The sequence below is a fragment of the Solenopsis invicta genome, chromosome 8, assembly GCF_016802725.1.
Source record: "Solenopsis invicta isolate M01_SB chromosome 8, UNIL_Sinv_3.0, whole genome shotgun sequence".
Taxonomy (NCBI): domain Eukaryota; kingdom Metazoa; phylum Arthropoda; class Insecta; order Hymenoptera; family Formicidae; genus Solenopsis; species Solenopsis invicta.
The window spans coordinates 1,852,151-1,867,331 of NC_052671.1; the positions used below are offsets into that span (position 1 = coordinate 1,852,151).

The 15,181-nt window shown below is 35.6% G+C and overlaps 1 protein-coding gene across 2 annotated transcripts in view; it reads right to left on the reverse strand.

The window, feature by feature from the left end:
• LOC120358599 overlaps positions 1-15,181 on the reverse strand; it is a 169,398-nt gene that overhangs the window by 106,380 nt on the left and 47,837 nt on the right. For both annotated transcript variants that reach the window (XM_039453227.1, XM_039453229.1), the window contains one exon: positions 2,609-2,650. In XM_039453227.1, coding sequence (XP_039309161.1) covers positions 2,609-2,650 — 42 coding nt within the window. The remainder of the gene's footprint in view (positions 1-2,608; positions 2,651-15,181) is intronic.

Below are 15,181 nucleotides of genomic sequence, written 5' to 3' on the forward strand. Positions count from 1 at the left end.
AGCATAAAAGTAGTAAAATAAGAGAGCGACATTCACAGAGATCGAGAGAAATAAGCGATTGCTAAAGTAAGAAAGGCGGGAGAGACCTAATCAGGTTGAAGAAAAGGGTAGAAGATTATTTTATCAAGAATAGCAAACTCTTTGTAAGATCGATAGTTCCGTTTCAAAATTTTTTTACTTTCTTTCTTTATGATTTCTATCCCTCCCTTACTCTTTTCTTTCTCTTTCTTTCTCTCTTTCTTCCTCCCCCTACCACCCCCCTCTCTCTCTAACTTTCATTTGTACCATAGTGTTCCTTTCTCTCTCCAATTTCTTGTCTTCTTTCAATTGACGGATATCTCTCTTTCTTTCTCATGTAACATATAGTTCATCCTTTTTTAATCAACAAACATCGTGCATACGTTCATCCTTGTCGTCCGTATCATAGAAACAAGACTGTGGTAGAGCCTGACCAATCAGAACGAAGCTCTCTTAGTGCCTGCCGATCAATGCGGAACCCCACTGTACCGACATGTACAGCATGTCAACGTTTCGTCGGAGGACCCAGCCCAACGAAACTTCACGAACCGGAGGAAAACACCGGTCGTACAATCCCTATGCTATGACGAAATGCAGCCGCCATGATATTTTGTATTGGAAACCGAACACGATTTCCCCGATAACACTGAGAACTCTCATGAAAAGAGAGACTTTAACGCACATATATCGGTAATATCCAAAACTATCCACTTACTACAATTATTTCTTTTAGCTCATTTTACATTTTTGTATAACACAAGCTAATTTCGTTTCATTTTATCCGGTTTTATATTTCTTGATAAATTTATATTTGTTGCACATACATATATAACTGTAGATATATTTATTCAACATTGTTATGATTAACGAAAATTATAATTTTTTGCTTCCACTTACATCTGTTTTATTCTGCATTCCTGAATTAATCTCGAATAGTTCAAAATGTTTTCGAACAAGTATCCTTATTTGCGAGTATTATATATCTCGAGCAAGTTATACAGCAAGCAGATTTTCCGGTTCAATCCAATTTCAAGCAAGAATATCTTTTACATCAGAGATTAAAATGGAATTACTCTTCTTACTCTTTCAGTTTAATTAAACAGAGGTTTCTAAAGTGACCAACTCTTTCCTGAATGTTGCAAACTAATTTCAACTTCTCAAGTCTTTCTGGTTCCACACACAATTCGGATTAAATGTAGTTAAGTATGATGAACTTTCTTTACACACGACGGGATTTATTATATTAAATTTTTTTTACTCCTCTCTCAAACACTTCTACTATTTTTTTTCATTTTTCTCAAAGATTTATCGAAACGATTATTTCTGTCTTGTAAAGAGTAATTTCCGTATGCTATCTTCGTATCTTATATCGAAAAAGTATTTTTGATTTAAAGAAAATGCTGCGTAAAGGGATATATACTCCATTCGCTGTTTCTGTCAGTGATCTACATAGAGACAAACCGTTAACCTCCCTCCTTTTCTCTTTCCCTCCTTCCTTCCCTCTTCTTCCTCTCAGCTCCTTGACCTATCTATCTTAAAGATATATAGTTGTCTTCTTCTGGATTGTGAGATCCTTTCATAACAAGCCGAAGGCTCGTATCTTACGGTTAATAACCAGTTTCGTTAGTCGTAAAAATTGATCTTTCTTGTTACATCAAGTTTCTTTGCGCGCAGCTTTTAGCTTTCGTTTTTCATTTATCATTATTTGACCGTTTCAACTGTGAGACGTTGTATCTCGTTGTATTATAAATTATCTATCTTTAGAATTTATTTTTATTTTACAAATACAAAATACATATATTGTACATTTTACACTAGTATTTGAAGACAGAATATTAGAGGTTCTTGAACTATATTTAAAAATACCGCGTGAGAAATCAAATTAATTTTTAAACAACAATTTCTAATATTTTGTGTGTGTGTTTGTTCAGAAATGACGCAAGGTTTCGCACATCGCAATAAAATATCACGTCGAGCTATGACGAATCGTGAGGGGAAAGGTGAAAGCTTTGTCGCGTACATATACTAAACGTAGCGACATGGATCCGCTAGTCCCTAACTTCTTAGTATTGCTAGAACGTTTCTTTGTTATATGCTCTTCCATTCTCCGCCTCATGTTTTATGTTTATCCGGTCTAGCATCGGATTGGCATAAACCGTCAGATTACGCCGAGAATTCTACCAAGATTACCAAAAATAAAATTGCCGAGTTACACATGAACACTCAGAATTCCCATGCGACACCCCAGTTTTTCTATTACATTACCGAGCGAAATAGAAAATTACGGGTTTCATACAGCATATAAGAGCATTCATTTCTTTTTCGACAATAATTACAAAACTAAAAACATATCGTTACACGCGACATTATACTTATGCATCAAAAATGAGAAATTAATTTATTACCTTCAAAAAATTGTTATCATATTGCAACTTGATAAACAGAATGTAATAATAATAAAGATTATATTTCAGCAATGTTATAAATTTGTGTCAATTAAAGTGTTAATTGGCTGTTTAAATGGTAGCCAACTTTAATCTTTTTTCTTCACCTCCCGCCTTTCCGCTTAAGAGAAAAGATTTTAACTTACCCATAAGATGCTAAGTCGCCGAATTGTTGTTATTCCCCATATCTGCAACAAATAACATTATGCATTAAATAACATTGTGTATTCACACATTTTTAATAGAAATTTTATAAAAAAAGAATATTTCTTTTGGTTTATATGTTTTAGAATTTCGCTGAATATACCAAATCTATTATTACCTATACTTTAAAAATATATTAAAATTAAATGGAATGTGATGCTTTTGATTATAGTTTATTATAATACATTACAATATATTATAGATCTATATTATATTTATATATATATGCATGATTTTAATTCAAATCTTCAAGTCTTTCCGATGTTGCATGTAAATATAAAGTCTCGTAAAAACAGAGGCGAGAGAACTTACGTTAACCTCGTACATTTCTCAAGTTCACTGACGCACTTTTATTACTATGATTTGACTCAAGAACAAAGATTTTTATGTATCACAATGAGTTATCACAATCACAGATTTTTATCAGCCAGTTTCGCTTAGAGCACACGTGTTCAAGCCTGATACAAATGCAAAAGTTAGACACACTTCGGCCTGCCAGTAAGTTTCACGGGGTTTCACATGATCATCCTACCTGTTTAGTGTCACTCGCCCCCACTCGACTACAAAGTGATCGTGATCAGCGGCCTACCGCTGTTCCCGCGAATCATGTTTTTCGTTCGATTACCTGGATGCCCAGCCGCGATGCATTGTAATCGGGCAACATTCTTAAGCCACGGTCAAGGCGGGGCACCACCCGTGGTCAAAAAGTGCATTAACGAAGCTGTTCCCAGTTCTCAATCGTTCACACGGCGGATTTTCAGTCTGTCTATTGCTTTTACAACACCATACGGCCACATTTTTCGAAATTATTTGCGCCGCACGTAAATGTAAGTCGCTATAATTCTATCTAATTGAGAAAGTTTTAAACGAATGAGGAACAATTTTAACGATGATAGTTGTTGAGCCGAAAAAAGTGAAACGCCCGCGTTCGGTGAAAAGGGCAATGGCAGGCTGGCACCGTTACACGACGTTGCTCACGAATACAATGTGCGCTCACGTACAAATAATAAGGCAATTTGTATGAGGCGGGTATGTTAGGCTTTGCTGGACACGAGTAGTTCGCTTTATTCTATGACTTTTAATTGACACTGCGTTTTTTTTCTATAATATAGTTTCTTGACTTGAAATAATTTAAAAACTTAAACGTGATAATTCTTAACACATCAATGCACATCATTTCTCTATAAAACTTGACAAAATGCATTCTTCTAAACATCAATTTTTAATATCAATCTACTTCCATTTAATATCAATCTACTTTCATTGCCATGTCGAAAACACATTGTTTCTCTCAACATTATAAAATAAATATTTCACATTTTATTTTAATATAACAAGTTTAAGCTTAATACAGAAGAATTCATGAAAGAAATGGAAACTTGTCCTAGAAACCTTGCAACACAAAGCAAAATAAATGAAAATCGCGGTGATAGGAATTGAGATTGAACTGGTCTCGCAACATTAATTCCTTCGTGCCAGATAACTGAAACGATTTGATCGTCAGATTGGGCACGAACACGCATTCACGGTTATCCTTTTCGCTCTACATCGCGGGTTGTGCTTTCTATTTTGTATTTTTGCAATTACGTCTCATAGTTTTCAATCGTAGCTGCTGAAAGTTCAAACTGTTAAAGACACTTGTAATCCATTATACAAGCTATTGATTCACTATGTAGTATTATAGTCAGCGTGTTTCATCTTTATCTTCTGTTAACATACGTGGAAAGTCGAAAAATTATTATCAAGCTGAATATAAAGAAGTTGAAAACTCGAATAATTTGCAATTTATATTTCTTATGCAACTACAGTTTATATATTACGTTTTGATAGCTTTCGATTTTTTTTTCCTTTCAAATATTCTTCATTTGTGTATAAGCATTTATAATAATATGCATACATAAATTGAATTTACATAAATTAGACATTTAAATTTATATAAATTCAGTTTTCATAATTTATATAAATTAAATTTACACTTCTACAATTTGTAATACTCACTTCCTTCATCTCATCACAAAGTATTTGAGAATTTCTATATTTTTTATTTGTTTTCGATAGAAATATATGTTTCAGTAGAAATTGTTCCGCATAGGCTTTTGTAATGTTCAAGTTCGACTTTTAGTGGCACTGCTATTCAATTATCGTTGGCTCTTACTGATAAGAGCCAACCTATAAAAACAATTGGATCAAGAGCACAATCATGTGATTGCATTTATGCTATCACGGAGCACCGATAATTTACGATTACTACGGATAAACGTATTGTTTACCGTTTGTGGCTTGCACACCTGAATATAGAAGCCGTCCTATAAATCTAAGCTCCAACTGGTTTTGAGAAATAAAGATAATAACTTTACCACAGATCTGCAATCTTAATTCTGTTTTCTTTTGCATATATTTATTCCCGTAAAGTATTTAAAAAAACAAAATCTTAAGAAGTCACAGATGCTTTAATTAAGACAGTATTTTTAAAGTTAAAATTTGCTATTATTAAAATAATTTTTAAAAGTTTTAGTCTTTATAAATATTCAGCTACATTGTAGTTGTTTTGTTATTGTAGCAATATATATATATACATTTATTTAATTTATTAAAACTGTACTTGTATATACTATGTTACTACGGCTAAAAACGGAAGTTTAGACAAATAGTAACTAAATCTTGTTTTACACGTTAGTTCACTTCTTATACTTTGATTCAGTTATGTAAATACAAAAATAATCATTTTTTACGAAATTATTGTCGGTATGGGAAAACGTTGACGTCGTCCCACGCTAATCCTTGTCAGAATCGTGGGACTAGAAACTATTCGTAACTCTTTTTTTCTCAGCGCAGCCCGATGGAAGCTTAGCTTTCTAAGAAACGCACGCCACTTTGATACACCACTTGACATATTTAGCTCCGCGGTCGTACCGGCGTAGTAACACATACCGGCAATTCTTTTACCGACATGTTTCGCTTTATACCCCTACGAAAGTGCACGCGCCGCTTTACAGCTTAAGGAATTTTCCCGAGGAGACGCGGCGCGAAAAGGCTGGGTATAGTAATGTTATAGTACGAGTGCATCTAAGTGGACAACTTTCACGTTCACGAAGGGTACGCGTAAGTACGCAAAACTCTAAATGCAAGATATGTATAAAAAAAGAAAAAAAAAGCAAATGTGTCGCGAGAAATACCGTCTGTTTAGATATGGTAAATTATTGTAAATTTTATTCTATTTCTCAAAATTCAATCAAAATTCCTACATAATTATAATTAAAATTATAAAAAATTATTTGTCACAATTACATAATAGTATTGTGTAATAATTATGCAATCAACATACAATTTGTACAATGATTATCCAAATATCTAATAAAAAAAATTTAATAATTTGGATTTCTAATGATAATCTCCAAAATATTTTTAGATTTCAGAATTGAAAGACTAATAATCGCATAATCTAAAATTTGCTCATAAAATTATTCTTTCAAAGGACGTAACATTTTTTTCAAAAATATGTTTTGAAATAATCTTGAATGCACAAAAATATTCTGAACGGGCAAATCCTTAACTTTACACGGCTGATGCTTTGCATAACTCCGCAGAGTGTATAAACCCGCCACAGGCAAGAGTACATCACACATTCATCCACAAGTGTGTGCTTTACTTTCGGATACATGTGCAGCGACGTGAGTCAGACTAGATGTACCTCGTCGTGGCTTTACGAGAGAAGTTTCGGTTTTTCATGTATTCAACAAAGCAAAATACACGGGGTGTCTTCGCAAAAAAAGAGTCTTGGAACATAGAATCGAATATTTGAAACTAAGACCGAAAAGGACATTGAAGTACAGGTCTGTTTCCATTTTTTATCAGGATTCCGAAATGCAAATCGACACGGCAGTTCATCATTTCTCGAGATGGCGTAACTTTGTTATCTTCACAGATAAAATTAATTGAACGTCATTCATTATTCCTCCCTCTCTGTTACGCAGATGATCGTATCTTTCTATTATTTAAAATTTACGAACAAGTTAGTGATACATTCGTTGTGCAGCGAGAGTTCTTAAAGTTCTAGATCAAGAAATACGAGTCTTAAGACACACCGGATACGTAGAAATGGTTCTTCAGTGTTTACAGGTCGAGCCACGATGCTCCATACTCTCGAGTACCTTCGGCCGTGTACTATGTCGAGATGCACCCATCAAGGCAACTCAATCGCTTTCCATCCCCACTCACTCGCTTCACCTGCCTCCCGTCTCGGAGGTAGATATCGCGTACCAAGAAAACAAAGTAGTAGACGTGAGTGAAGTAGTGGAAAGGAAATCGAGAGCATAACCCAGTCGAAAGTATAGAAAAGACGTACGGGCGGCCATGGCTGAACTGAAACAGACGCCGCCATGTCCTCCGTTTCGTTTCCGAGCGTTACTTGAACATCGCGACCAATCCTTGCAATTTATTTAATGTCTTCTTAAGAATTTTTTTTGTCTTCTCAAGACAAAAACTGACCAAACAAGCAAACATCGCAAAACCATGTTTATTTATAATTTTCCTCAATGTTAGCAATCTCATAAGCAAGTTGAATCCAAATGTAAATCATATTTTCGCTGAGAACAAATATTTATTAATAAAAATATTTTTTTTAATATAAACGTTATCCTAATTTGACTAGAAAGTGTATCAACACGTTTAAATAACGAGAAAACTATACCGGTCAAAAGCAAATCTCAATAATTTTCTAGGTGAATTTACAAACATTTTGGGGAATCTTGAAATTTTGTAATTTTACTTGGAAAATTATTGAGCCCGAAGTTCTGCTTCCGATCGATAACCTTCTCGTTATTTAAATATGTCGGAATTATTTTTTGTTTACAATATTTAATGTATGATTGCTTATATATCCACTTGACGATATATCCAGAAATGTTCGATGTCTTTTATCTTACTAGTCAATCATGTTTCACTTTTCTCCACATTCCGAATTCCGGACAGTTAAAATATCCGTATTCTGTGTCTGTTATCTACTCCTCCCTCTGATATCAACGTAACACATCTAGCAATGATTCAATTGCCTGCGTGTCGTGTGTTATAGTATCTATAAATTCTTCTCACGACGTATTACGCGGACATTAAGACATTCTGGGATATTTTATCGCGATGTTCAAATGCTCGTATCACGGTTTTATATTGCACAGAACTGCGAGGTAGCGTAGACCGATAATTATTTAAGCTACGTACAATCTATGATTATGAAGATGTATAAAGCTTCAAGCAAACGGGCAGTAAGTTCCGTTCATGTACACGCAGGTTCGTGCGCACGAAAGGAAAGATACGCCGAACCGTAAGACGCATATACGCGCACGTGCAATATGCGCCTACATGTGGGTGCCGTGATCCTTATCGTAAAATGAAAAATTGCTGCCACACAAAGGTTTCATTAGCGTTCCCTTATCCGGAGTATATTTTACATTGAGCCACATCTAACACCTATTTACATAAAAAGGCGAGGAGATCTACGTTATCTTATATTTTCGAATAAAAGAAAAGGTATGATTGTCGTTAAAAACGACAAGGATCAAATCGATCTTGTGATCTGCGCCAAGATTGTAGATGGAATATTGCAGCGTGAAAATAGTAAAAAGGGTGAAACAAAAGAGCTTCTGTCAAAGGCTTCGCACCGAGGAGAACTCGAAAACGGAGGAATGCGCCCAACGAAGAAAACTGTTAGAGAAAATCGATATTGTACGATAGGTTTGACCCAGTTTTCACGTCTTGAGCATCATCAACGAGTTAACAAGACGCGGGCTAAATGTCAAAACCCGTGTTCGGTCGACGATAATCACGTCCTCTCTTTCCGAGATCCTTTCCCTAACACCTCCATTATTTCCGCGTTTCGGCGAACGGCGTGAAAATACTGTTGGCCGACAGACACCGCGGGGAAATAAATCGGGCGATGTAATAAACGCCGAGAACGCGCTAAACTTTCATCATTCCGTCCTCTCTAGCCTTCCCTGCTTATCTCTTCTCACGAATAGTCTGCATAATTCCTTGAAATATTTTTTGCACGCCGTGAAAATAACAGCTAATCATCGAGCTCTCTCTCTCTCTCTCTCTCTCTCTCTTTCAATGCATTTCGTGCGTTTCAGCCGAATTCTGGGCGTGCGAGAGAAACGATCGTTGGCAGAGACGCGTAGACGCGTTGCACACAGAGCGCGCGCGCGCTGTATTCCGGTGAGCTGGGCCGGGGTACGCGGTTGACGCGCATGCACGCCGGCATCGAAATTTTCGCCCGTCGACCGACGTCGCCGTCATATATACGCTGTTTATACAGTACACCGTCACACCGGGAGCACCGAATAATATTCCGCGTCCGCGCGGACAACGGTGGCTGCGGGCGCTATGCAACAACTGCATGAAAGTAAATTGGGGTAATCAAGCGGACGCGTATGGAGAACGCCCGGCAATCTCACGCAATATTGCGCATGCAAAGTTTATAAATTCGGAATCCACCCGCCGGCTGTACTCTCTGTGCGACAAAAATATATACGCGCGCGCGCGCACACACACACACACATACACAAACACACACGCGCGCGCGCGTGCACGCAAATATACGGTCGAATGAGAGGTCTAACCGAGTCTATCGATCTCGCTGCACACGGAACGCTTTTTCCACTCCACTGTAGTAGAAAATGTAGAATTTGCCTCGTCGTGGTCCATTTTGTCTAGAGAGGAGGCACGAATATCTCCTCTTTACCCAATTTATATTCTAATATCTTGCTTACGTTTCATGAAAGTAGGAACTAAGGACTTTCTTTCTTATACCGTTAGCATTTATTTTCAAATAATGTGCACAATGGTTTTTTTGAAATACTGATTTATTCAGTGGGTACAATCTAATCAAATGTTCCTCGTAATTAATTACATAGCCTTCCATAAAACTTCCGTTTACCATCGCATCGATTTTATCTCAGAATATATTGTATTAAGTTTACATATATATTTCATTAATATTTTACACTTTGTCAAAATGTTTGACAGTAGAAATATTTTTGATTTAAAAAATTTATCTAACATAGCACAAGTTAATGTATAAAATAATTCGAACTTTATGTGCGTCTCATCAAACTTTCTCATATCAGGAATGCGAATCTCTTCTTATTTCAGAATGCGATAGAGACGGTTCTAAAAAAAACTTATTACGGTCAGGTGATTGGAAATGTGTATGGACGTAAGAATCAGAGGTCTTTCAATACTAGAGACGGCTTCAACGACAAAATGCTGGGACCCTATTTTCTGTAAAGATCAGAGCACATCCCGGGGGTATTCCGGCCAGGATCAAATCTTATCTTCTCAGAGATATGATATTTCAGATATATAAATATTGTCATCCTGCCGTTCACATTGCCGCAAGCATATAGCAAAGAATAACAAGAGTAAAACATAATGAATAGAGTATTAAAGTATTTTTTATAAAAAAATTAGATTGTGCGTATTTTTCACTTTTTTTTAATTATACGTATATTTATTAATATTGTAACTTAACCAAATGGGGGCATAGTCGCCAGGGATGAAATAATAAACAATCCAAAATTCAGTCTATTTGCTGGCAAAATACGTTTATTAATGTAATTTTTTGGAATTTTTAGAAAAAATTTGCTGGGGGTATTTCATTGATTTATTTATTTTAATATCTATGTTGCAATCAACTCACTCGAAAAGGACTTAAATCTGAAGTCAAAATATTGTGGATTTATTTTATTAATCAACGCATTTTGCTCTCAAGTTGACTGAATTATGGATTGCTTATTGTAATTTAAATATAGTTATCAAAACGGATAAATAATATTAATAAATAAACAATGTTAAGTAAATTCAAAGAAATCACCTATTTTATGAATGAATTGTTTTTACATATATTAATACAACAAAATTTTTATTAATATATTATCATACTATTAATTTTGATTTTGCAAAACTACTATGTATCCTTCTTATTGTCCAAAAAAAAATGTAGATTGATTTACAATTCAACAAATTCTGGCCGAACATCTTTTTTGGTTTGACAAAAAAAAAGGTAGATGCCCAGTAGGACCAAATAAACCTGAACCACTTGAGAATGCGGTAGCTTCTGGATAACTAAAGCAAATAGAACAAAAACAGAGCAGAACTCCAAGAGAAGAATACCTGGCTGAGGTGGGTGCGACGAGAAAAAAATGAGGTAGAAAGTTAACACAATATCCTGTATAGCACAAAAATACCTGCATTCAATCTTAAAAATATCTCCTGTTGTGCCATTTGATACCGTTAGGTCAATAAAACCTCACCTTTTTTTTGCGGGAGAGAGAACGCTAGAACAAAAATCATCTCACGCGAAAATCTCGAGATGACGCGCGTTTCTCGAGTTCTACTTTATTTCAAAACTTTCGACACACATTGCAAAGATACGAGGAAAACGGCGAGGGAGAACACCCTTACTCGGAGAACACGTAAGTGGACATTAACATTTAATCTTTCGAGCATTAAGCACTAAGGAAGATTCATTTAGGATGACGCAGCTGTTCGCTATAGTTTTCTTCTATCCGTGTAAGATATAGAACTTTTATTTTGCTACAAAAGTCCATATACTCTCGAACTCTTAATATTTCACATAATTTTAATGTTATTCAATATTTTCATCAGTTAAATTTAAATTATTAAAGAAATAATAGTAAAAAAACAATCGTCTCAAATTGAATGCAGTTGCTTATGAAAAATGTAATATTTCGGCTATCTTACCCGGAGATGACGAGATAACGGACCAAATTTGTTGATACCGATGTCACCCACGATGATCATTAAATAAGTTTGCGGCAACCAAGTAGAAGAGAGAGAAAGAAGTTAAATTAAAAAGAAATCCAGATCTGATCCGATGTCTATCGATGTCGTCTAAGTCATCACTGCGACGGATTGTGTCGAGCAAGCAGTTTTTATACGCCTGCTACTCTCACATCAGTGTAAGCTTTATTGCAGCTAGTTATGGACTGTTATGCCGCCTTATCGGATGGCAATGAGAACATATTTTCTTGTTCGAAAAAATACTCCCTATATCGGGATCATCAATTAATTGTACAGAGTGCGAAGAACTTTTAAAATTTTCGGTTGAAAAATCTTAAATGTCAAAAATCATAAAGGAACCTCTATTATTATCATATCATTTTCAGTAAGAAAATTTCTGAACGCATAATACATGGATAAAGATATAATTTTTAATAGCTAGTCGAGCGATAACTCCGACACGTGATTATTAATGGTTTGGTAATCGTATATACCTGCACGCTCTACTAATCGAAATACAGTAGCCTTTGCGCCTCCGCGCCGTACGAAGTAATTTCTTATCGAATCCAAAACACAATTTAATTAAATTCGGTTGGCTACGCCTTCTCCCTACCATTATCCCGGCCATCCCCGCCACCATTCCCTGTAAGGCTCCGGTGCCGTAAATGCCACGTGTTCCTGGATACAACTGACTACGTGTGTTCCCATTAAAAACGTCTATGAGTGACTTTTACGATCACGATGACCCGCTAACCTCGAGATAAGGGAACAGTGGTGCTACCGAGCCGGCTTTTTCAATTTGCAGATTAATTGATTACAATTTTTTTAATAGCAAAGGTTTAAAGCCGCGTGTTTTTCTGTGTCAGTTATTTCATTGTCGTGTCACACAAATACGGCGGCACCAATGCGCGTTTCTTTACGTCGCTATAAATATGAAGAGAATTCTTTCTCCCTTCCAAATAGGCGAGAAGGTCGCTGGATGCTTCTCAATCGCGGTACTTTCCAACTTCGCGTAATAAAAATACGCTAGACACGCCACGGTTGCTACCAAAATATCGGACCTGGTAGGGAACAAAGTAGAGTTCTTAGTCGCAAATAGTCGTAACGAGGATGACAAGACGAGGTCTGACTCGCAAAAATGTATTAGATCATTTATGTACGGGTAGAATTCTCTTCGTACTTTGTGGAATTGGGAGATCTATGCGGCGGATTATTTTATCTCCCGTCCGCACTATCTCCGTCTTTTACGTCGGACTCGCCAATTTACAAATTACAAAAATCATCAGGGACCAAGTGCATTGAGAAACGTGCTAGAATAAATTTATTCCGTTCCGAACGGAACTTTATGGAGCAGTAAGAAATTTAATTAACATTCTGGACAGTTCCGTTTCTCTGCGACGTAAAGGAAATACGCTCGAGCGACAGCACGATATTTGCCGAGGGAACCTTTCATATCTCGTACTTTGTGGAAATTGGGATACGTTGGATCCCATCCACCTCCCCCTTCGTATCCTCTTCTAGCCCCGCGCAATCCCCTGGACCGACGACAACTTCCCTGGACCAACCCCGAAAATGGCCGACGTACATTTGCCTCCACACGCTTCGTGATCTCTGTTCTCCGATCTGGAATTGACCCAACATCCCTCTGGGAAATAGAAAGCAATACCTGTCTCTCCGAATACGGCTGAGTGGCCCCGCCGAGCGGGAGAGATATAGAAGCGAGCGAAACGGAACGGTGAGAAAGGCAGAGGGAAAATGGAGAAACGTACCTTCACCTTTCGTAGATATTTTCGTCCATATTGCTCTAGCGGTTCACGGCACACAGATATTTCAAAGGTGTGTTTGTATATGCCGCGTCTGGTATATGTTACGCCCGTGTGACATGCATAGCATAAATATCATGTATTATGAAATACTGCGATTTTATTTATTAATGCTTTGTGCCCAAGATAGTAACGCGATTGCTTATCTCCAGTACAGACTAATATTAAATCTGGTAGTAAATAAAAATTTAATATTATACATGCTTTTTCAATAATTTTTATTTTATCTTCCTTTTTATCTTCCCTTTTTTTGTAATAATCAATCAGTGGTATTTATTAATTTTGTACATACTAGAGAGCTTAGTTTCATCTAAATTTATAGAGTACTTTTTATCAACAGAAGTTGATAAAATATTGCACAAATAATTTAAATTATATTTATGATTCTTCTTGCTTTTTTAGCTTACATGTGGCAAATACAAATACTACTTTTTTTCCTTCCGACTTATGTAGTACATAATATAATATACATGAAAGGTCAAAAGTAGAAACAACAAAATGTCAAGAACCAGTAGAATGACATTATTCTTTTATCCAATCTGTTTTTCGTTATAAAATATCGTCTCTTAAATTAGAAGCCATAATTCTTACTTGCGTAAAAACAAATATAAAATAAAATAATTCGTATCTCTCGATTTAGCTAAAGCAAATCAACAAAGAGAAGGTCAATAACGAGTAAACACCACGATGTTACTTGTATGCAATTGATAATTTATTTGAAAACAATCGGAAGTTTTGGTTTAACTTAACCCTCTTCAGCCAAAATTATTAAACAATTTTCAAAACCTTTGCATTATTTAAATAGTTAAATCTTGAACAATTCTCGAATTATATTTACATTATTTGAAAAGATTAATTAAATATCAAACATTATTTTTATATTTTTAAATATAAAATGTTTTTGGCAACAGAATCGCAAACTAAATGGAAGATATCGATATTGACGTCGAAGTTAATTTTAATAAACCGTTTTAATAATTAATAAAATATTTAACGCAATATTTTCCTTTTATTTCGACATTTTATTTCATCCAGAGAATAAGTCAAAGTTTTTCTTTCGCCGAAAGGAAAATATTACTCTTGGCCACGTTCGCCACATCTACATCACGAGTTTCACGAGTCAGCTTGTTTACGGGCCAATTTCGTACGGATACAGGCTGCGCAAAAATACTGCTTTTTTTTCTGAAAGTATAAGCATTCAAACTTACTGTTTTAACCTTCAACTTCTGAAATATCCCTTTGAAGCTTCTCGTGAGAACTATTACGTACAACTGTCACCATGCTTTATATGTTACACAGATCTAAAAAAATGCTTTAACAAATTTTAAAATTCTTTTATAAAATATGTATGCAGTATCTTATTATTATGTATCGTTAAAAGGACAATTTGTCAAATTTCTATTAATTTAATTAAAAAATGATTTAATATGTAAGAAAGCGACAAATAATTTTTGCAGCGCGAATGTGAGAGAAGGGATTTTTATATTTGCATTTTAAACGAAATCTTCGCTGTTATTTTATCTTAGCTAATCAAAACGATTTGTTCCACCTTTGATTCAAACGTCAACCGTAATCAAGACGTAAAAATAAAGGTAGAAAGTGATAAGTGCGTAATGGGATTTCTCTCAATTCATTCCTAAAGGTCTACATGATCACTCTCTGTTAATTGCTAATCAAAATTGTTTAATCTTTGATTAGTAAAACGTTATTCCTCATGTAGAAATATTTAAAATAGTGAATATTGTACATGGAATAGCACACATAAGGTTCCACTCAGATCGGTGCAACGCCATGCCTTTACTTTTCCAGAAATCGCAATCGAGAAATTCTCCGCAGCGAGTCTGATTTAGACGCCAGCCCCGCACAAGTTTTTATTTCGTACTTCGATCCCGGCTA